This window comes from Amblyomma mixtum, chromosome 5, assembly GCF_055824585.1.
Source record: "Amblyomma mixtum isolate Tamu chromosome 5, ASM5582458v1, whole genome shotgun sequence".
NCBI classification, from domain to species: Eukaryota; Metazoa; Arthropoda; class Arachnida; order Ixodida; family Ixodidae; genus Amblyomma; species Amblyomma mixtum.
In genome coordinates, this window is record NC_143016.1 from 167,599,511 (window position 1) to 167,621,391 (window position 21,881).

At 48.0% G+C, this 21,881-nt stretch overlaps 1 protein-coding gene across 1 annotated transcript; it reads left to right on the forward strand.

Annotated features, from left to right (window-relative positions):
• Positions 1 to 265: 265 nt before the first annotated feature.
• LOC149344534 (uncharacterized) lies at positions 266 to 20,881 on the forward strand. Its single transcript, XM_089547262.1, has 8 exons — positions 266 to 562; positions 4,513 to 4,572; positions 5,566 to 5,640; positions 13,193 to 13,471; positions 14,642 to 14,932; positions 16,325 to 16,544; positions 17,944 to 18,102; positions 20,697 to 20,881. The coding sequence occupies exons 1-8, from the start codon at positions 266 to 268 to the stop codon at positions 20,879 to 20,881; spliced, it is 1,566 nt and encodes a 521-aa protein (XP_089403388.1).
• Positions 20,882 to 21,881: the final 1,000 nt, after the last annotated feature.

Below are 21,881 nucleotides of genomic sequence, written 5' to 3' on the forward strand. Positions count from 1 at the left end.
CATGCAATATTGTGTATCTGCTGAGGTCTCTACCAGAAGGCCCTCAGCCCTTACACGAGAAGGAAATGAAAAGTGGGCTAAGCACACCACTGTCGTCAACAGAGTCGGCGCTCAGAGGAAACGCGATTCACAACAGGGTAAAAACCAGGAAACTGTTCTCAATCTGTTCTCAGCCGACAAGGAAATGAAACTCGACCAGGGAAATGGGCGCGGGCAGGACAGCCCAGATTAAGGAAATGGGGACCGAGGGCGCAAAGGCGACGGCATGGAGAGGGCGTCCGCCAACGTCAGTACTCGCATCAGCAGCCTCCGCGAGATAGGGAGCCGTGCACCCATAAGGACTCCGAGTGGCCCCAGTCCCGGTCACAGTTCGCACCCGGAGACGCGCTGGTGGTCTTCGCCTCGGGTCACAGCCATGTTCGCAAGCAAGGTGTTCCTGTTAGGCGTGCTCATCGCAGTTGGCGTGGTGGTGGCTCATCGGCCGACGCGGGAGCTCCACGTCGCCGGTGCCCTCCAGGAGAGACTCCGGCTGGCCCAGTGCCGAGCCACCTGCCTCGGAGAGGTGAGTGACCTTCCAAGGAATGGACGCCTACAGCTACTACTTATTCTGCAGCTGACTTGTTAAAAGAGCGCGGTGGTTCATAGTTCACTTAACCAGTGGCTTAAAGTCCCACAGCTGCTCACGGGGTTGTGAGAGACGCCGTAGTTGAGAGCTCCGGATTAATTCTAACCGCATGAGGTTTATTAATTTGCACTCATTTCGCATGGTACACGGACACGGGGACTCTGCACCTCTGCCCTAATGAAATGTTTGCGCCATGGCCGTATCAGCGACGGCTGTTTCAAAGGTACTCGCTCTGATACTGACTGCGCAGCCTGTGCAACATACCTGGCAGTGAATTCCTTCAGCAATTCACGTGTGACATAAGAATGCAACGTAGTTCTGACAGCAAGGGCCGGGAGCAATTAGCAATAACATTTTTGTTTCTTTTAAGGGGAAAAATGTAAATAGGAAGTTCTGAAGAGTCATGGTCTCAAGCCTGGTTCACATGCGAGCGACTGAGCGGCGCGTCGCAGCGATAACTTCGAACTCGTTGAAACCTCGTCGCTCTGCCCGCTCGAGTCGCCGCGACGCCTCAAAACAGGTTTTTAGGCCGCGGCGAAAGGAATCGCTAGAGTTTCCGCTTGCATGTGAAATAGGCTTCAGTCCTTGTAGCAGTAAAATGCCTTCATTCCGTAATTCATACCCCCACCAAATGAAGAAAGCATATTCAGTTTTCGGGAGGTGAGTCGTATTGTGATTTCTTCGTCAGTGATGCCCTCAAGATACAAAATGACCTAGGCGAAGCCACGTCTGTGAACATCCCAGTGTTGACGCCCGCTAACTTTGCGGGCCGTCGGCCGCACAAACTGAGGCATCCGTGGCCACAATCGCCGCAGTCGACTGCATTGGAAATATCTAACGCTTCGCTCACAGCTCTTAGTAAATGAAATATTTTTACTATGGCCCTCTTCTATTTGCCGCTGTTTTGACGCCTGTAAACTTGTAATTTGAACCATACATAACGCCACCAGTCGAAAACATAAATAAATCTTCTGTTCTCAAGAAATGACCACAAATTCTCGTCTGTGACCGTCAGCAATGTCGGTTTATATTAACATGATTAACTCCAATCTGGTTTAACCCGCCCCTCTATCTTAGTGGATTTGCTACTCGGCAGCTGTAAGCTCAAGTACGCGCCACTGAATCTCGACCGCGGCAGCCTCATTTTGATGGAGACAAAACGCGAAAACGGCCTTGTGGGCTACGATGTGAGTGCGCGTTAAAAAGCCCCAGGTGCTCCAAATTAATCCGGAGCCGTCCACTGTAGGGCCAATTATAGGCCGCGTGCAGTTAAACCTGTGTGCAGTTAACCATAACAGAGAAAACCACGTGTTTCAGGGAAGCCTCTACTGAACTTTAAAAGGAAGTTTTTCGAGGAAAACAGATGCTTTCTTTGGCATAGCAGATCTTTCTTCGGCATGATGACGCACGCCGGAAAGTTGGCGAATCTGTTATCTAGCGAAGTGATTAACTAAATTCTAATAGGTACCTTTTTAGTGTTACAGACAGGCGCCTAGTTGTAAGTAGAAAATTGCAGTTTACCGTAAGCAATAGCCGTATCATTTTTTAGAATTTAGGGTTTCTTAAATTGCGAAAGAAATGAAAATTTGTTGAGCTACAGCCGCGAGAGAAATCGTGTTTTCAAAAATTCTAGAAACTAATATGGCAGGGCGTGGCCATGGGGGGTGACGGACTTATGGGGCCTCAGCCCCCCCCCCCCCCCCCCCCCGATTTTTTGGAACTGTCACGCACCGCTGCCCAAAACAGCCACCGGCGCCGGAAGTCATTCCGGATTTTGTCACCTACAATGTCTTCTTCAGACGAGAAAAGACATTTTGGCGCGAAGATTGCTAACTCAGGTTGGATTTCATGGCCGTGCCTTGCACCTAGAATCACGTAACGCAAGCGTCGGTTAGGATCATGATCAAAATTACCATGCGAATACGAATACTTTGAGGTCATCAATAACCGATCTTGACTGACTCTCCTTATTGAAAGCCCCACCCCCAAGACTTTCTCAGCATACTCACTCGGATATGGGTTATTTCAACTTGCGGCATCATGTGGCTTCCGTTTGTCCTTCTCTTTCCTTTTTCGCAAACTGCTTTTACTTTTTCTTTGAACCAAAGAATACCCTTCTGTAATTATGGTGCAGAATAATTGTCGCCGCACAGGCAGTTAAAAAAGTACGCACTTTCGTATTGATTTTTTTATTGTTGCTCTATGATTCTAACCATACGGTGCTGTCGCAACCGCAGCATGGCCCAAATAGTATATATCGAGACTTCTGCTATCATAGTTTTGTTCTTGCCGGGATCGTCTCTCTTTCCGTGTGTAAAGTTTACAATCTGTGATTGCGCAAGATGTTTATTTGCCTTGTTTGACGCATTATATAGAGTGACTTTTGCTTAGATACATAAATTTAATTGAGACATACATGCTTTTAAATATCTTGTTGCGAGGTTTTGTGTATGCATGCAGTGACTGTTTCTATTGACACTTTTTTGTCCTTTATCAATTTGTATCTTCGCATTTCTAATACTCCATTTTCACCTTCGCACTTCTAATGTATATTTTACAGAACTCCTCAGTTATACATGTGCTCGTTGTTACGACTAAAATTTCGGTCCAATTAATCGCAATACATGACCGGTGACAGCTGCTGCTGCGCAGTACACTGGAACGAAGGGCAGTGTCGTTGATATTTTTTTCTGGCCATTGCATATGTACAAAATGTAAAGGTTCTTAAACAACAAAGATTCATTCAAATATTTGACCTCTATACTTGCTAATTTCATGGCCTTTACGTTTTTCATATCAGCGGCATGCACTGCTTTGCTGGTTTCGGTCTGATATAGTTCTAGACTTCGTGTGATATTTTCTTTGCTTATTAAATACGCAAAAGCATGGAATCATTGGTATCAGTTATGTCGGTCACGTTTTTTATGACATACGAATGCATTCTTTTATTTTAAAAAATACACATTTCACTTGTCTAGACAGTGTATAGTGTTATCTAATATACAATGGCAATGTCAATACGGCATTGCAATTATTCTTGCGTTTGATCCCTCGACAAATTCTATCAGGAGGCCGCGCTCCAACATGAGCCCCCCCCCCCCCAAACAAAATTTCTGGCTACGTCACTGTGATAAGGCTATTACTAATGGCCAGCTACAAACCTCTAATTCCAACCAGGTGTCGATATGTTAGTTAAAAAGCTTTCAAAATTTAGTTTAGAACTAGAATGCCTTGCTAGCATGATTCACCTTTTTTTTTAGCGTCGGCCACCGCTTGTATTGCATGCCACAGAAAGCACGCCTTTATCCAGAAGACTTTTAAAGATTAGTCCCGAACTTCCCTGAAATTCCGGTGTACTTTAATTCGGTTTAATACACTGTCTTTTCACTAGAATCTATTGCACTGTTATCAGCCCCTGCACCGACTGGCTGATAACAAGCGATAACGACGTAGTGGCGGCGACTCCTTTAACAACACAACAAAGAAAGCAATAGAATTATAATGGAATACTTACGGTATGCTGGCTGTGAAGTTTCTCGCCCTTTTCGCAAAAGATGTACGGATACATTTCGATTCAACCATTTCACTACAACATTCTTTGCTATTTGCTAATCTCTGAACTTACAGTACCAGGTGCACTTTGATTCGTTCCACGCGATGTGGGCTCCGTCAGACTAGAAGTTATTGAGCATGTAGGCTTTCAAGAAAGACTACTCTAGTTATACGCATTACATCATCGCATGGTAGTAGCGAGTTATGCACGATAATGTTCACTACTCCGTGCATGCACGACTACAGTGTGCGCCCAGCTATACCGCATAGATTTGCGGCCTTAAGGTTGCTAAACTGCTCTCAAGTCTTATTGCTTGTGACGTCCGTACTTTCAGCTTGGCCTGAAAACCGGGTCCCAAGAGATTGAATGCCAGGGAGACAAGGAGTGTTACATGGTGAGTCTACTAGTTCAGGGCACAATTCACGTAAAGTTCACAATATTTACATTCTGCAGGCAGGCAGTTTGAAAAAGAGCGAATTTGCACAGCGCAACAATTTTTGGTACAACGCAGTATTTTGCGCAGTAAAACCCGACGGCGGTGTACTTCAGCAAATTTCATTCTCTTCAGCGTGTTGCTAATTTCGGGCTGAACGCATTTGGCTGTTAGCCCTCCTTCAGCCATATTGACAGCCCCAATTTACGGCCAGCCTGAGGCATGATAGCGTCTTCTTGGTCTCAGTATTTTATTGATTATGAATGCAAGTCATATCACTGCAGCGAACAAGTGCACTTTCTTCGGGCAATCCATGCCGTGTCATCCAAAAAGAACTTCCTATTTCTCGTCGTGGATGCGGAAAGCATGGTTGCTAGATCCAACGTATATTCTTGATGAAGTAGGAGGGCTCTTTTCTGCAAAATATTTTATTTTTATTATAAAGGTCGCCTTGCATGGAGGTTTCAAGTCCTTTAATGCGTGTGGGAACATGTACAAAGCACAAGGAAATCTCACCTGGCGGTTGCCTATATTGAGGAATTCATTGTTAGCTCCTTGAACAACCCGAAACGGAGCTGCTGTCATGTGCTCTGCCTCGGGATATGCACCTTCACACTGGCAGTCCTTCTCTGAGCGCATGGATGGGCTTTGTATACTCACGAGGTGTGCGAGCCGCGTACGTGCGGCATTGATGCAAAGCCAAAAGAAACACAGCTAATAGCCAATCAATGCCTGCTTGCCCAAAACACAACACTTCTAGAACACTCAGAATGCTCTATAATAACTCAAAAGACCACAGGCAGGAGGCGCGCAGTGTGCCGAGCGTAAGTCTTTGTCGAGCGTGTTCGTAGTCGGCTAAGCGCATGCAGCGTTCGCATCGGCGACATGGTAGCCGACAAGGAACGTTCGTCGGGACAGCGTTGGTTCCTCTCACCACTTTCATTGTCCCCGCAGTGCTGGGAAGTGTGCGACCTCTTCTACGACAACTTCACCATCTGGGGACCCATGTGCACCGCGGCAGACATCTGCGTAAGTCAATCCACCCTGCAGGTTTTTCTTTTTTTTTACGTGAGACCGCCGTGTACAATATGAGAGGGAACGGAGTAAGGAAGGAAGGAAAGAGACTTTAATTGATAATGGAGAGGTCTGCCTGGTTATAGGCCTGGCATGCTACTCCAGGTGAGGATGAAAGAAGAGGGTGAAAAAAAAAGTGACATCAAACATATTCAACACTATCGCACTCTCACACACACAATGATTATCAAAGTATGTCCACTAAAACCGTGTCCCTTAGATGACTATCAAAGTATGTCCACTAAACCCGTGTCCCTTAGAAAAACTAAGAAAGCTTTTGTTCCTCGCTCAGCCGAAGTTGCATCAGTCCAGGGTCCAAGGACATGCTCCATGTGCACGGGGTCGTCCTGACGAAGTCCTAAAGCACCTAACAGTGCCTTGCGATGAGTATTAAAGATTTGGCAGTGGCAAATCAAGTGTTCAATATCTTCGCGCACACCACATGTCGGGCACAGAGGGCTACTTGATACACCAATTTTATGAAGATAGAATTTAGAAAAGGCAACGTCCAGACGAATTCGGTGCAGGCAATTACAGTCACGTCTATTTAAATTCCGGGGCATGCGGAATTCACAAACGGGGTCAATGCGAAAGAGGGGTCTGTATTGACGCCGCGGATCACACCACAAAGAGCGTTGCGTCTGCCAGGCTTTGGTAGCGAGAAGTCTCGCGCCATCACTACGAGAAAAGGGTATCGGTAGAACCAAGGAGGTGTCGCCATGCGCCGATCTTGCTGCACCGTCAGCACGATCATTGCCTGCGAGGCCACAGTGAGCGGGTAACCACTGAAGCACAACACGATGACGTAACTCACAGGCCTCGGTGTGTACCCTATTCAAGTCGTCGACGATCTGCTCTTGAAGGCTTCCTGGTGAATTTATCGCCTGTAGTGCAGCGCGAGAGTCACTGAAGACAACCCACGCTGTTGACGGTTGTTGTAGGATGTAAGTAAATGCAACACGCAGAGCAGCCAGCTCGGTAGCAGTAGTCTAGGTGCGGTGACTGAGTATCGCTGAAATTGTGGTGCATGTTGACGGAATCCAGACGCCAATCGCAGATGACAAGGACGTGACAGAGCCATCAGTGTAGATGTGACGGTAGGCATTGTAGCAACTATGAATGTGCTCAAGCGCAAAGTATTTAAGTGCAGGATTGGGGGTGTTTGTTTTTCTTTTAATGCCAGGGATTGTGATCTTAATTTACCATGCTGTATACCTCCAAGGTGCGGTGTAGGTTGTGACAGGACGCTGGTACTGTGATGAGAGAATGTTAGAAATTTCCTCCATGCAGTACTCAGCGAGTGGGTGGTTTGGTACACGAGCCACAAACCGCACCTGGGCACGAAGGAGCTCCTGGGTTAAAAGCACTGATGCCGATAGACGTCTGCTCTCAGCTAGAGTACCCATTGTGGAGGTGTTTTTGGGATTTTATATTATTTTGCGAAATGCCCTCCAGAGCTGGGAGACTGTAGCGCAGAAGGCCTTCACAGAGGGCTCGATACAGTCGAAGTAATGATGGTGTAGAACAGCCTGTTCTGCTGGTGGAGAGCATACGAAAAATAGAGGCGTAAGAGCAGAGCTTGACTTTCATCTGTTGCACATGTGGGGACCATGACAGTGACCTGTCAAACGTTACCCCCAGAAATTTATGGGTTGTGACGTACGGTATTGGAGTACCAGCAACTTTCAGCCTATAGCGAGAAAGATCACGCCTTGAAAATGCAATTGCTGAGCTTTTATCGGACGAGATGTCGAGACCGCGCTTGCTTAAGAATGATTCAATGGAGCCTATTGCCCTCTGTAGACATGCATGCACAATGCGCCTATTGCGTACGGAACACCATATACAGATGTCATCTGCATAAAGGGAGATTTCAACTGTCGGTGGCAAGCATTTTTCCAAGCCAACAAGTGAGAGAATGAAAAGGGTGGGACTTAGTATACCCCCCTGAGGTACTCCGCGAGATATTTGATGCGGAGCTGTGTCACCTTCACATGTTGACATAAAAATCGATCTCTCATGAAGATAGTCACGCAGCCAGTTATGCATTCGTCCGGTAATGCCAGTTGATTGTAAAGCTGAGTGAATTGCCTCATGTGTGACGTTGTCAAATGCTCCCTTCACGTCAAGAAACACTGCAATGGTCATAGCCCGCACTGCTTTGCTGCGTTTGACACAATTGGCAAGGGCAATAACATTGTCAATGCTGCTGCGTCCTTTTCGAAAACCAGACATGGTCGGAGGATAAATTCCCCTGTTCGTCAGGTCCCAGGTTAAACGGGAGTGAACCCTTTTCTCCATCAACTTCCCGACGCAACGTAGAAGGGCTATAGGACGATAGGCGTTTAAGTCAGTTGATGGTTTTCCAGGCTTGAGGATGGGTATGACACGCGCACGCTTCCAACACGTTTCAAGGCGGCCGAACTCCCAGGAGGTGTTATAAACTGCGAGGAGTTGAACCTTGGCGCTAGTTGTCAGGTGAGAGAGGGTAGTGTAGCTTATGCCATCTGGTCCAAGGCAGGATCTTTTATTGGTAGTTGCCAGAGCCACATGAAGTTCATCCATAGTGAATGGTTCGTCAAGGAGGGCGGTGTTAGGTGAAGAGATAAATCTTTGGGGAGATAGTGGCACCGATACGGCTGATGAACGAGCAATTATCTTAGAACAGAAAGCCTCCGCTGCGTCGAGATGAGAAATATTCGCATTCAGAGCTACGCACTCAAAATGATTTAATGGTGCCGGCTGACTACTGAGGCTGCGCACAATGCTCCAAATCTTCGAAAGGGGCTTTCTGGGATCGAGCTTTGCGCAGTAAGATCGCCATTCCCGTCTTGCGAGTTTGTCCAAATGGCGCTGAACGTGTTTCTGTGCACGCCTAGCAACGCTGATGTCTTCTCTGTTATTGGTCCTGCGTGCTCGTCTCTCTGCTCTGCGGCGAATTGCTCGAAGTCGCTCATATTCAGCATCTACACTTGAGTACACTGTTGGTAAGGTTACAACTTTAGTGCTGGTCGTTTTAGCACGTGCTACAGCATCAATAAAGTTTTCATAATCAAGGTGGGAGAGCTGCAATTTCTCTACTGTGTCAGAGAAAACATCCCAATTCGTGTAGCGTACCTTACGCCGCTCGGAACTTAAAAAAGCACCACCAACCTTAATATGCGTAGGTAGATGATCGCTGCCATGAGTTTCTATGTCTACATTCCAAGTTGCTGAAGACGACAGATGCGCAGAAATCATAGAAATGTCAAGGGCACTGGACCTTGCACCTTGATAAAACGTTGCCAGGCCGTTGTTGAGGAAAGTTAAATTGTTGGACTGTGCAAAATCAAATAACTGTTGTCCTCTGGCTGTTGATCTGGTGCCTCCCCAAGCAGGATGGTGTGCATTGAAGTCGCCCGTTATGATGTGTGGTGCAGGAGTACTGCGTACTATATCCTGAAGGCGGTCAACGTCAAATGTGACACGCGGGGGTACGTAACCAACGATCACTGTGAATGACATATCCATGATCTTGACGGTGGCTGCAACATATTCATTCCGTGAGTCGGCAGGTATCGGATGTGGAATGGAGGTGACGTCTTTCCGAACAGCTAAAAGAACTCTGCTGATGTCAGTGCCGGTCATCGAGTTCTGAACGGTATAGCCTGAAATACGAATGGTAGTACGCAGACGAGATTCTGCTATGGCAACAATCGGGAAACGGTGTTTTGAGACAAATTGTCGGAAATCAGACAATCGTGGACGAAGGCTACAGGCATTCCATTGAAAGATGGTGGCCGTGTTACGGATGCTTTGCACGCTAGGGAGAGTAGCTGGTCTATTGACTGCTACTGCCATTGTGCAAGTAGAGGTGAGATGAAATCAAGGATTGTAAGGATGGCCTGTGCCACCGGCGAGGAGAGTGGTGTAAGAAAAGCGCGGATGGCTTCAACAAGCGAGCACAGTAGGGAACTGGTACCGTCGGAGTTTTGGCGAATAGATCCTTCGCGCGAATGATTCCAGGCTGTATACTGCGGCTGCCGTGGAGTATTCAGACTTGTACTCGCTATCGGAGGTGGCTGAACGTTTTGGCGCTCTGGAAGAGGAGGGAACTCAACTACGTCCTCAATGCGTAGGTGGCTCGCTTTATCTTTATCTTTATCCGATTGTTGAGGAGCTTTCTTTCCCGGCGATGATTTTTTTCTGCTGCGACTGCCCCGACTTTTATTTTGCTCAATTAAAGCAGATTTTGCTGTCTTATAATCTGTATTTTTGGAGTTCTTGTATTTGTAGATGATCTCCTTTTGATAGGCAGTGCAATGAATAAAGGTCGCTTCATGCTGCTTCCCGCAATTTGGACAAAGGGGGTCATCACTTGCACATTCATTTCGGCCATGGCTCCCACCGCAACGGGAGCAGCGCAAGGCAAGTCGACAAGCGCTAGCCACATGGCCGAAGCGCTGACATTTGGTGCATTGGCGCGGTTTTTGAATATACTCGTCCACACGGTATCTTGTGTAGCCGAGAATGACGTATTGCGGCGCAGATTCTGTCTCAAATACAATCCGGATGTTTTCTGAATTGCCAAGCCGGCAGACAGATTTTATTGGAGCTCTCTGTAGCAGCGCAGAATAAATCTCTGATTGAGAAAGATCCAGGGGGACACCCTTGATGACACCAGCACCGCAGTTGCTGGGACCAGGCTCATAGGCTTGAACGGCAACTCCAGCTATGCTTGTTAATTGCAGAAGGCGTTCTGTAGCGTGCGCTGTACGGGTGTCAGCTGCCAGAAGGTTTAGACGCTCGTTGGGACGAACTTGAAGAACACCGTCTGGAGCCACAGATTCAAATCCTTGTCTCAATGTCAGTGGATTAAAGCGGGTAATGCGGTGTCCAGAATCCACTGGCTTGATGACAACTGTAAGGTTGTGCCTAGCCTTTGAGTTACATTGGGAGTGTCTACACTCAAAAGTGACCGCTTTGAGCTGCGACGACGCTTTGAAGGCACGTGAAAAAATTTCTCAGACCCTTCTCCGGACTTCGCAGTGGTGTCCATGTAGATGATGGTAGACGAATCTGACGAATCAGAAAAATCATCCTCACCTGAAGGTAGCGGCAGATCACGGCTTACGTTGGAAGCGTCAGGGATGCGATGTCCATGAGGGTCTGGATATGCTGGTCCTGACGCGGCTGGAGCAGAAGGGTAGCTGCAGGGCACCAGGTGTGAGGTAGCAGGTAGGGCTTGCACAGCAGGTATGACCAGCTGAGCTGGGCCTGAACGGAGTAAGAGCATTCAGTTATTGATATCATCATTGTCAGGCGCGACAGGCAAGGTTTTATTGTTTTGTAACTTGTTCTCAAATTAACATATAGCGTTCAAAAGTCATTTTCTACTTTAGTGAAGAAAAAGCCAAAAAAATTCGCACTTGTGTGCGAAATTGTTCTTTTCTCTCATATTACACGCGGGAGTGCGCATGATAAGCGTATGGGTGCATATATGAGTCACTGGAGCAGTCCAGTCTGCTCTCAGTACATTCACAGCTGTTGTGCTAGCACAAGTGGAGAAAAATGGTGCGCTCAATGGAAACTGTTCCGTGAACATGTCGGTCTTTGACATTTACAATTCGCAACGCTTAATAGCGCTATAAGGCCATAGAACACTTCGTTTACTTCAGCCCGGGTTTCGACATATACCGGGTGTTTTTTTTTGTTTTTTTTAAAGGTCAAAATTTTTTTAATACTGTTTTCGAGGTAAATAGAAGCACTTTGCGGTATAGTAATGCCAATGTTGGCAGATGTCAAACAACTGCTGAATCATGTTAAGTAATAAACTGATTGCGCCTAATTGAGCTTAGGCCTAAGGCGTGGAGCGTTGAAATTGTGTGCATGCCTCTTTAAGCATCATCGCTCACTTGGTTGTTTAGTCATCTGTAATTTCCTTTTCGGCTTTTGACAGCTTCGCATTATGAACGCTCTGTGCACTTATAACACGTGAAGAAGGAGCAAAAAAGGCCGAATCAAGACAGCCCGCAGAGCAGATGTTCGACTAAAGGCTAAAACCTCCACTGTAGAAGCTGTTAGCCGAAGACCCGTATTCTTGTCTGTATTGTCTACGTCTTTTTTTATTTCTTTGTTGTTCACCTGTTCTTCTGAGCACAGCGGCTCCTGTAAGAGCGTGTCCTCCTAATGAATGCGTCCCAACACCCTTTTCGCAGTTTCCCGGCTGTCAGGTGGCCTGCTCTTTCAAGCGCACAAATGGAACCGGTACGTATCCTGCCCCGTAGTAGCCCACAACGAGAGGGGACCAATTGTACTTAGTTCCGATATTAATGAGCCGAACACAAGGCAAGACTCTACGCACCGGACCTGTTTTTTAAAGCCGCTACAGCTCTCAAGTAGTGGCTTCAAAATGTAGAATGGATGTTTTCTCGTTAAGAAGTCAGGCTCTCGCTTTTATTGTGGCTTTCATCTGCTGTCTTAATTGTGTTCTCAATACGTTTCCTTTGAATTATTGATGTATATTTTGGTTTCAATGTCATAAAATTCGGAGGCGAATGTGTAGGCAGAAGGTGTACAAATACCGGACGAAGGCCACGAGACTCCACAGCAACACATTTCACTTTCAAGTAATCAATGTAGCGCGTGATGAATAGCAAATATAATGTATAAAATATATTATGAACAAATCATCTATCAAAATATGGAGGAAATTCCAGGGATGCGTAGGCAATACAGCCCAGAGAAAGAAACAAAAAAGGGATACGCACAGGGATATGGAATGCCTCAAAAGGACCGTCGCAACAAGGAAACAAAAATGTATTTCCTTCTCTAAATATAAACAAACCCCATCATTCGACTTGACACCTCAGAGGCAGAGAGAAACTGTAAGAGAAGACCCGGATTCAGGTTTCTGGTAGTGAGTGTTCATTCACAGAGTTCATCATAGTGTTTATCACTCTAGTTTTTCAGGGTTGAATCCAGAATGTATAGACTTTCGCATGCAACCAAATAGGTGTCGAATATCTCACTCTCTCGATGCGCTCTCAATATCACATTTGGTACGAACATTCAAAGCGTTCTGTTTCAGGTGCCGAAAACAATAATAAGCGTGCGCTCTAAAAGTGTCCTAACATTTTGTTTCAGCCTTTTATAAGTAAGTTCACTTTTTCTTGTAATCTCTTTGAAAAGAGGGAGGGCTCCATAGGAAGCCCTCTACCGTGCTTTCAGCAATGAATCTTCTCATAATAGCACGCCTAAATCACATTAGCTGTCAAATATTTTTGTTTTGTTCGTTTGTGTTGTGACTCTTTCATGTCAGCAATTCATAATGATTCTGTCCTAGTGAACAAGGATAGTGAAGCCCAATCTTGAACCGGACTCTACTTGATCCGCACAGAAGTAAATTATTGCCTATACAAGCGCCTTGGCTATCATCGTCTTGAAAAAGTGGTTTTGGGGCCGGGAATTAGGCTGTGGAAATTAAGAAAAGATAGGACCGCACAGGCGGGACGTTTCATTCAAACAGCCTCCTCACATCGCGGCAAGTCCACGTGACGAGCGTACCCCGAAGAATGCAGGCTTCCTCCGCGCAGGAATCACAGCTGCGAAAAGGTCCGCAGAGGAGGACCTGGCCGGCGTGTTCGCAGACCCGCCGCGGCTGGAAGCGGTCGACGGAGACCAGGCGGTGCGCGTGACGTGGCATCGGCCTCTGGGTCCAGGGGGCGTCCCGACCGAACCGGCGCTGGTGTACCTGCTGCTGCTGAGGGGAGTGGTGCACCAGGACCGATGGGAGGAGGCCGCGCAGGTGTGCATGCCAGTCGAGCGGTCGCAGATCTGGCGCCATGAAAGCATGTGCCCCGTGTTAGGTTAGTGCAGTTAGAACAAGAAAATAACAGAATAAATGAACAGCATAAATAGGGCGAGAGGGGACAATGACAGCGGGCAGCGGTATGCTGTGCCTCCTCTCGAATTTGCATGGTCGTGCACTGAGGCTTTTCCAGTCTTATACGTTTTGGGACAGAAGGTTTGATGCAGCAACAACTTGGCTCGCATATAGTCACCGCCAGTTCCGCCGCAGGGGACGTAACTTTGTAATTACAGAGTTCGTTTCGGTTTCTGCCATTGCTCCCGGCTTCCCGATGGCGTAGGACGTCGCGGACGACTCCAACGACAGAAGCCCCAAAGAAAAGGGAAAAGCAAACGAGCCGCTACAAAACGCAACCCCAGATTGGGGCTATCTCCATCTGTTTGTTTCACCCATTCCCGCGGGTTGTCCCCTACAGCGGCCAACTTTTACCATTGCTCGCGGCTACTGAACGTGGCCGCATATTTGCAGTTGTTCGCCGGGAGATGCTCAATTCAAGATGTTTGGGCAGTGTGCGAGGATCAACAAAGCTGAAGCCTGATGTAATGCTTTGTCTCTTGATGATGGATATCTCTCAGAACTACTCAAATGACATAAGTAGCAGGATTTTATGCTTAGCTCTGAGCATTTAAAATTATGACGGCATAAGTTACACTGCTTTGTCAGAAAGAGTATACCTGCAAGAGATTCCTCTACTGGATAAGTAAGACGCTAGCGGACGCACCCGTCAAATTTTACGATGTGTCCGCGCTGACGGCGTCAATAGCTTTTAGAGTCGCCAATTAATTTTTTTAAAAAAAGAAAAACCCTGGACGAATGTAAAACTAACTGAACAGGTTGTGGTTCCATCACATGGTCATGTGACATATTCTACAGGTTGACGGCGAACAATCCAAAATATCGCCACAGAGCGATAGCACACCTAATTCGGATTTGTTCTAAGTATGCAAATCGGCCGTCATTGTTTCATGCCTGCTCGCTGCAGTAAAACGGTAAACGGGGAGGAGCGCAAATATACCTGCAATCTCCACTCCCACATTTCGAGGCACCTCCTACGCCTCTCTGTGATGTTTTTTCACAGCCCCAACCATCGCACCTCACTCTTCGCAGACGCAGTACCAGAATGCTACCCTGAGCCGCAGCCAACTGAAGCAGGCGTCCGAGCTGGAGATCGTGGCTCTGGCGCCCCGTGGACCCAGCGCGCGCACCCGGCTGGCGCTGGAGCTGGACGCCATACGGCCAGACCAGGACACCCTGCTGTCGGACGCCGCGGACAGGGTGGAGACCTGTGCCGCGCCCAAATTGCTGGAGCTGCGCCAGTCGGCGGGGCACAAGGTCGAGGCGCAGGTCTCCTGGGACTGCGCCCACCGCTCATCGCACTCCAAGGGAGTCAAGTTCGAGGTGCACTCTCATTACAGTTGCTTTGTGCAGCACGTTTAATGTCGGCCGATATTTATGTGAGAGGGCTTCCGCGGGGTGAACGTCAGAGCAGGCTGCAAAAATTAGCGGATGCCTAAACAATTCCCAGCATGGTCTGCGATACCGCAAGGAGCGTCTCGATGCGTTGTCACATCACTTTCAGTTTGGTGACGTTACTTCCGGTCAAACACGTATCCAAGGGGGTAAGGGCCAGTACACCCCCCCCCCCCCCCCCTGTTGTCTTAGCAGTGCCCCGCCTCTCATCAGCGTGCATGAATTCGATTCACCGTTGCTTTTTTAATCCGCTGCTGCGTTGGTATCTAGTCCGTGCGACCTTGTAGAGGGTGGAGGGAGGAGATCTGGTTGCATCTGGCGATTCTAGAGTTTAGAGTTGGGTGGATGACAGATGGATTGCGCTCCTACAAAGTGTTGGTAGGTGGGGGTAGGGTGGGGCGGGGGATCAGGGTGGCGTTCGGTGTGGGGCTAAAGGAGGCGCAGTGAGGGGAGGTGGTTGGTGCTTCCGGAAGGTAGCAATCATTTTACATGTCCGGCTTTGCAGAGAGTGGAAGCGTAAGCCTCAAATATCTACATGTTCGAGCTGCATGTCCTGGCACTCTGTAGTTTCCTCACAATTACATGTGAAACAACCCCAATGCGTTACGCGGTGTTCACTATAGGGCCAGAAGACAGATAGCGCTATTACTATCCAGGGAGAAGTTCAAATATTGATGAAGGAAGAGAATATCTAAAGACCCGTGAAGAATGCCTCAAGATGAAAGGAAAGACGAATGCGGCCATAATGAAACATAGAGCACTGTAGAGATAGCACAGATATGAATCAGCACTATGGAAATGGTGCAATGGCGGAAGTGACATTTGCGAACGCGGTACTAGATTTGAAATCCGACGTACTAAAAACACTAGAGATTAACGAAAGAACTGTGCTCAAGTTAGCTTTAGGGGCTCATGGAAAGACAACAAGAAAAGCTATATAGAGGAATATTGGCTGGTCGCCCATCGAGCTCCTAGCAGCGAGCAAAGTAGATTGCGCGCCAACGGCAAGCAGAGCCCATATCTTTCATGCCGGCCGGTGGATCCGCAATTATGGTCGTGAAAGTAGCACTTTGGTTCTCTAATGTGTGCTAGTGAAATCAGGCGATTACTGGTACATATCCTACTGATACTGCAAATTCACCAGCCACGCGTCCTGGATAGTTTGGTCCTCGCTAGTACATGGGACATGGCACATTCTCTGCCGTCTTTTCACAGACACGGGCGTCACGGGTAGGGCTGTAAACCAGACGCGCGATCATCGGACAGTTCTGCTCACAGCCGCATTTAATGCTGCGTGGCCGGGTCTTCGCGCTCTCCCAGGTCACGTGGAAGGCCCTGGACAACGCGGTGGATGTGACGGGGCGCCTGTACACCTCCCGGCAGTCAGCCACGCTCCCTCTCTGGCCGGAAACCTCCTACTCCATCTTCGTCCGCCGCCTGTCCCCGTGGACGGGGGAACCTGAAGCGGAGACGCAAGCCCTGCCTCTCGACACGCTCCTCTGTGCCGAGCCCGAAGCCAGCGTTCAGAAGGCCCCTCCGCGTAAGTTACACCTACATGCTCCCTCATTAATGCTCGCGTTCGCTCCTGCGGCGACTACTGCTAAACGTTGATCACACATTGATCACACAGTACAGATTTACCAGCCAAGCGCAAAATGTATTGTCATAATAAGGAAATTCGGCTGCTCATCAGAGTATTTATTTATTTTACGCTGAGGGGTTTGCAAAGGGCGTTGTACAGGCAAGGGGCGAGAATACCGAAAATAACGTAAAAATCATAAATAACCTCAGCTGAAGGACACACTTCGGAACTTTAGATAGATTTAACTTCGAAATTTGCCATCTTTGCCATCAGCCATTTTTACAGTACCGATGTCAATGCTTAGAAATAAGCCAGGTTGCCATTGTTACCTTTCTTTCGCCGCGTTGGCTCCATGATTTAGTATAATCATTCTGATCGAAACTGCCACAGGCCATAATGTACTACATTATTATGTCTAGGATAGAAGTACCTCCGAAGCAAGCGATGTGTGGGTCAGTGTAAATTGCTGTTAAACAAAGAAGCGTAGCAAATGCATTCATGCATGCATGCAAATGCATGTTGCATAGAAGCGTCCTTGCGATGTCAACACGGATGCATATCCTCTGTATTGTAGGTGGCGCCATCTGTATGCATGACCAAGTTTCTATTTTTTTTTTTCAAGACTAAGCGGCAGAACAAGATATTCATTTTCGGGATATCACACGAGCAGAGACAAGGGCTGCAAATACTTCGATGTACATGCTGCCTCTTCTGGCAAATGTTTGCTTCATTCAAGCGATGCCATTCAATACATCGAGCGCCATCGTCGCGTCCCGCAGTTTTAGAGCTAGAGGCTTTGGTGTCTTCGAGCTGTAGCCAAAGGATATGTAGGCGAGCCTTTAAACGAAACTAAAGGTAATAAACCGCCACGCCGGGCACCTAGTCTTTATCATGAGGAGGCTGGGTAATGCACTTAATGCGCGCGCAAGTCAAAAAGTAGTTCCAATTCATTTGTTCTCCCCAGACACATTAAAGCGCAAAGAGAGCGTGCTACAAAGCCTATCACACTTCCTTTTTGTCGCAATGCGCCCGGCTTTTACCATGAGTCGAACATTCGAGGTGATGGTGTCCTACGTGATGTCCTAACCGCTGAGCTTGCGCTTGTGGAGAGCTCGTGGTTGTTCTGCTTCTAACATGCTTTTCATCGGCGTTGGACTTCCGAGCACAAACCATCATAACAATCGGCTTTTCTGCATTAGACAAACAACAGTTTCACTTGGCACACCTGCCTGCACACCAAGAACATACTTGTTACCGCTAGGAATCTGTCGCAAGGGTGGACTGTCTCAGTGAAAGGCTTAGCTCTGCAGCGTTAGGGGCGAACTGGTGTACTACGTTCACTTCTTCAATTTTTCAGCGTGGAGCTGCGTGAGCGTCGAAATCGTCGCCGGCTGCGCAGCCGCCCTGTTCGCCGTCTTCATCGTCTGCGCTGCAGTCCTGGCCCTGGTCGTGCGTCGACAAACGACGACGTCCAACGGACACGGGAGCACTGGCAAGTCTGCACCTGCACACGAGGGTGAGTTGGAGCAAATAAATTTTAGTGGCGAGAAACAGATTGCATGCGGTCGCCCTGCCAAAAGTCGAGAGACCATGCGAGACAAAAGTATGAGCATAGCGCTGAAGAGTTGGCTCACGGTCTTTCCAGTAATGTGCACTATGCTTATGTGCATTCAGAGGGACGCCACGATACTTGGCAGGATTTCGTGTCCATTGAATGCGAGCATATTCAGCAGGTGTCGATCCCCACATTCAAAGCAGACATTGCAACTGTTAGAACGATAAATCTGAGCTCCTGACACTGAACCAGTCCTCCGATGAGCTAATAACCTCATCAAAAATTGGCTTATCAGCGCAGAAAAACGCGAGGTCATCCGCATAAGCTTAACCTTCAGCTCGCGACCCGTAATACCAAGATCACTGAAGGATGTACTCTTTATAACACTTATGCAAAGTGCCTCTGAGTATAGTGCGAACGGGAGCGGAGAGAGTGGGCAACAGTAAAGTTGTGCCGGTGGTGTTGGTCCGGTGGTTTCCAGCAGTTGGATGCACCGCTTGAAAGGCTTCTCGATGAAGTGGCTTCCAGGCGAAGCGATTCAGGGAGAAACGAAGAACTTTTATAGAGGCTATTTACAGATGGGTACAAGATTCAGTACGGCCAAACTATCCGCGGCCGGCCTAGCCGACCGCCTGCACAGAGGCGAGGGACACCACGTCCCAACAGTCGAACTGGCGCGCCTTGCACCAGCTCTCAACGGCCGCTGCCACCGCGCTCGGCCCGACCGAGCGCCTGCCAGCTAGGAGTAGCTAGAGACAATAGCCCTCGGGCGCGGGTCTCTTCACGAGTTCACCCCGATCGCGCGCCCCTTTCCACACGCAAAATTGAACTGTGTTACCGCTTCCCGCCTGACATCAGTTTTAACGAATAGGAAAGCTCAGAACTGATGTCAGGGTTTTTCCCTCACCCTGAAATTCCTCCCTACGTAGTTGCGCAATCTTCCGCCAAGTGGACCGGACGCGCGCTAGACGTCTGGGGCCAACGGACACTTTCGGTTCCTAACCGTGCTGGCCTAGTACACAGCACGTCGCAACGCGACGAAACCGAGACCGTTCTCGCTTGTTTATGGCCGGCGGCTTCTTCCCCCCGGGAGGCAGGATTCCGGGAAGATGGGGGGCAGGAGCCCAAGGTCGATGTCGGCAGAGAGCCCCGCCGTCTGGAGTGGCAAGGGAAAACGCAAGAACGAACGGGGAGACTAACCGAAGAGCATGGGCGTTCGAGCCGCTCCTCCCCTTCTAACGTCACGCACTAAAACAAAACGAAACGAAAAAAACGGGACGCACAGCCTAGGCCATTGCCCTCTCGCGGAATGTTCGCAACACATCTGCAAAAAGAGGCAGCAGCGTGCCGAACCCTACAGCAACCCTATTTCACAGACGACTGAATGCAGACTGGTTGTGAGAGACAGCCATTTACAAATAAGCGCGTGGAACTATGCCACGAATGGTTGTTGGTTCACGATGAGCGTGACAGTAAAGTGTGTTGGGGATGTGAAATGAAATGAAATCTTTTATTTGCCATCAAATACAGATGGAGGATTGTAGACAAAAAGCTGTCCTTGGACAGCTTGACGGGTCCACAAACCCTTATTTTGGCAGAGTGGCGGCATCACGTAACATATTCTTGATATCCAAACATATACATACATATTTAATATGATACAGACTTAGTACTCGTAGTAAACGAAAACAACAGAAAACAACAACAAAAAGAACAGAAAACAACAACGGAACTCACTTCTACAAATACAAAAGAAAACAACAGCAAGGCTAGATAACATTACATAGAAACCAAATACATCTGCCGGAGGTCCTTGTAGGTTGCCGTGAAGAGGTCAAAACGGACAGAATTATAATAATTCAAAAGCATTGGTATAGTGTACTTAAGGCACTGTTTCCCGTAACTTGAACGTGACATCGGTACTGACCAATCCTCGAAGTGTCTTGTAAGGTAACTTGGAGTTCTGTCCTGTAATTGGGATAGGTTACGTATATTGTTGATATTCCTGTGGATTTCTTGGTTATATACATGGCTTAAGCGATATCTATAGAGATTGCGAGCTGGAATTACACCAGAGTTGCTAAAGAAAGTTGAGGTGGAAGCAGTATAAGAAGCATTATATGTGTGTCGGAGATACTTTTTCTGTAACAGGTGGATGTGTTCTATATTAGTGGATGTTGTGTTTCCCCATACTAGTTGACAATAGTTCAAGTGTGACTGAAAGAGTGAATGATAAAGCAAACGTTCGATGCGTGTGGGAAGGATATACCTTAAATGACCTATTACACCATGCAGTTATTTGACTTATTTTGCTTAGAACATGCTTGACGTAATTATCATGCTTGATGTATACTGATATTATAATAATAAAAAATAAAACCAGATATATATATATATATATATATATATATATATATGCTAATTAGGCTTCAGAAAATAAGGAAAAGGCGCTATCGCGTCTACTCTTAAGGCGAAGCTTAAGCGTTTTCCTAATTTTCGGCGTAACTGTGCACCAAAGCGAACTGAAGAAATAACTGAATGGGCCTCGTCCGCAGCCTGCCCCGAGAGACGCAGCCGACGTGGTTCCCAGCTGTGCAACGGCGCCAAGGCCCTGCGTGGAGGCGGCGACGGCCAGCCCAACGGCCCCTCGAGTCCCGTGGGCGAGTCCCAGGAGGACCTGCTGTCCGAACACCGTGAAGCCGGGGGCCGCCGCTTCGTCTACGACGCCCGGACGGTGTGATGGCCGCGGGCTATGCCTCCCAGACTCACGGCCAGTGGAAGCGTTCAGCTCACACCGGTGACTTTTAAAGACGGAAGACATTGCACCGACGCCACAGCTGCTTCTTCTCTGTGTCACTGCATTTGGACTGACGATCATCTGCGGCGAAAACTTTGTACATACACATAAGCGAGTGTTCAGAGGTGGTTCGAGCTTTTTGTAAGTGTGCGCACTCAGAACTACAGGGTCAGGGGTCCTCTCTTTCCACCTGCACTTCGTTTGCACAATTCCAAATGGCACCCATCAGATATGTGACACCGTCATTAGTGTTCTTCGTATCCTGTTGCACGTTTTCTTGCCTCAAAATACCAGCGTTTCATAATGCAGGCGCAACACTGATAGCTATTACTAGCCGTCGAATGCGACTAGAGCTGGTGCCAGTAACAATCGCACAAGCTGCGAAATAGACGAGCTGTTGAGGGAATTGTGTAGGTGCAGTACAACATTTTAACTGCTCGCTATCTCCTCAGCTTGACTAGGTTAGAGTTCAGTGTAAATTATCGTGGGTTTCAAGTGAAAATCTTTAGATCACGACGCACATTTGGCATTGAAATTTGGTCCACCCGTTGTCCATTTGTCAACTGTGCTGAAGTGTTTAGGCTCTTATTTATTCACTACCTTGTGGAAGAGCTGGTGTCGTCATATACGAACGACTGTTTGACCGAGTTTCCGAATCCTTACGACAGCCGCAGCGGCAAACGGAGGCGCAACGTTCTTCTTCAGCCTCGTGCGAGTGCAAATTTCAGTATCCGTGGCTTCATCTGTGCGTTGCTTAGTGCGCCCGAAATGCCGCCACTTTTGGCAAAGCGGGTGCGGAGTCTATGCAGGGATTTTCACTTGAATTCACAATCCCTAGCTGAAGCAAGACAACAGTCTCTGCCAGGCGCACGGTTTCCCTGACTTTTGAAAGGTGTCTGTCGTTTAGAATCGTCCAGCTGGCAGCGAGAGGGTCAGTGGCGTG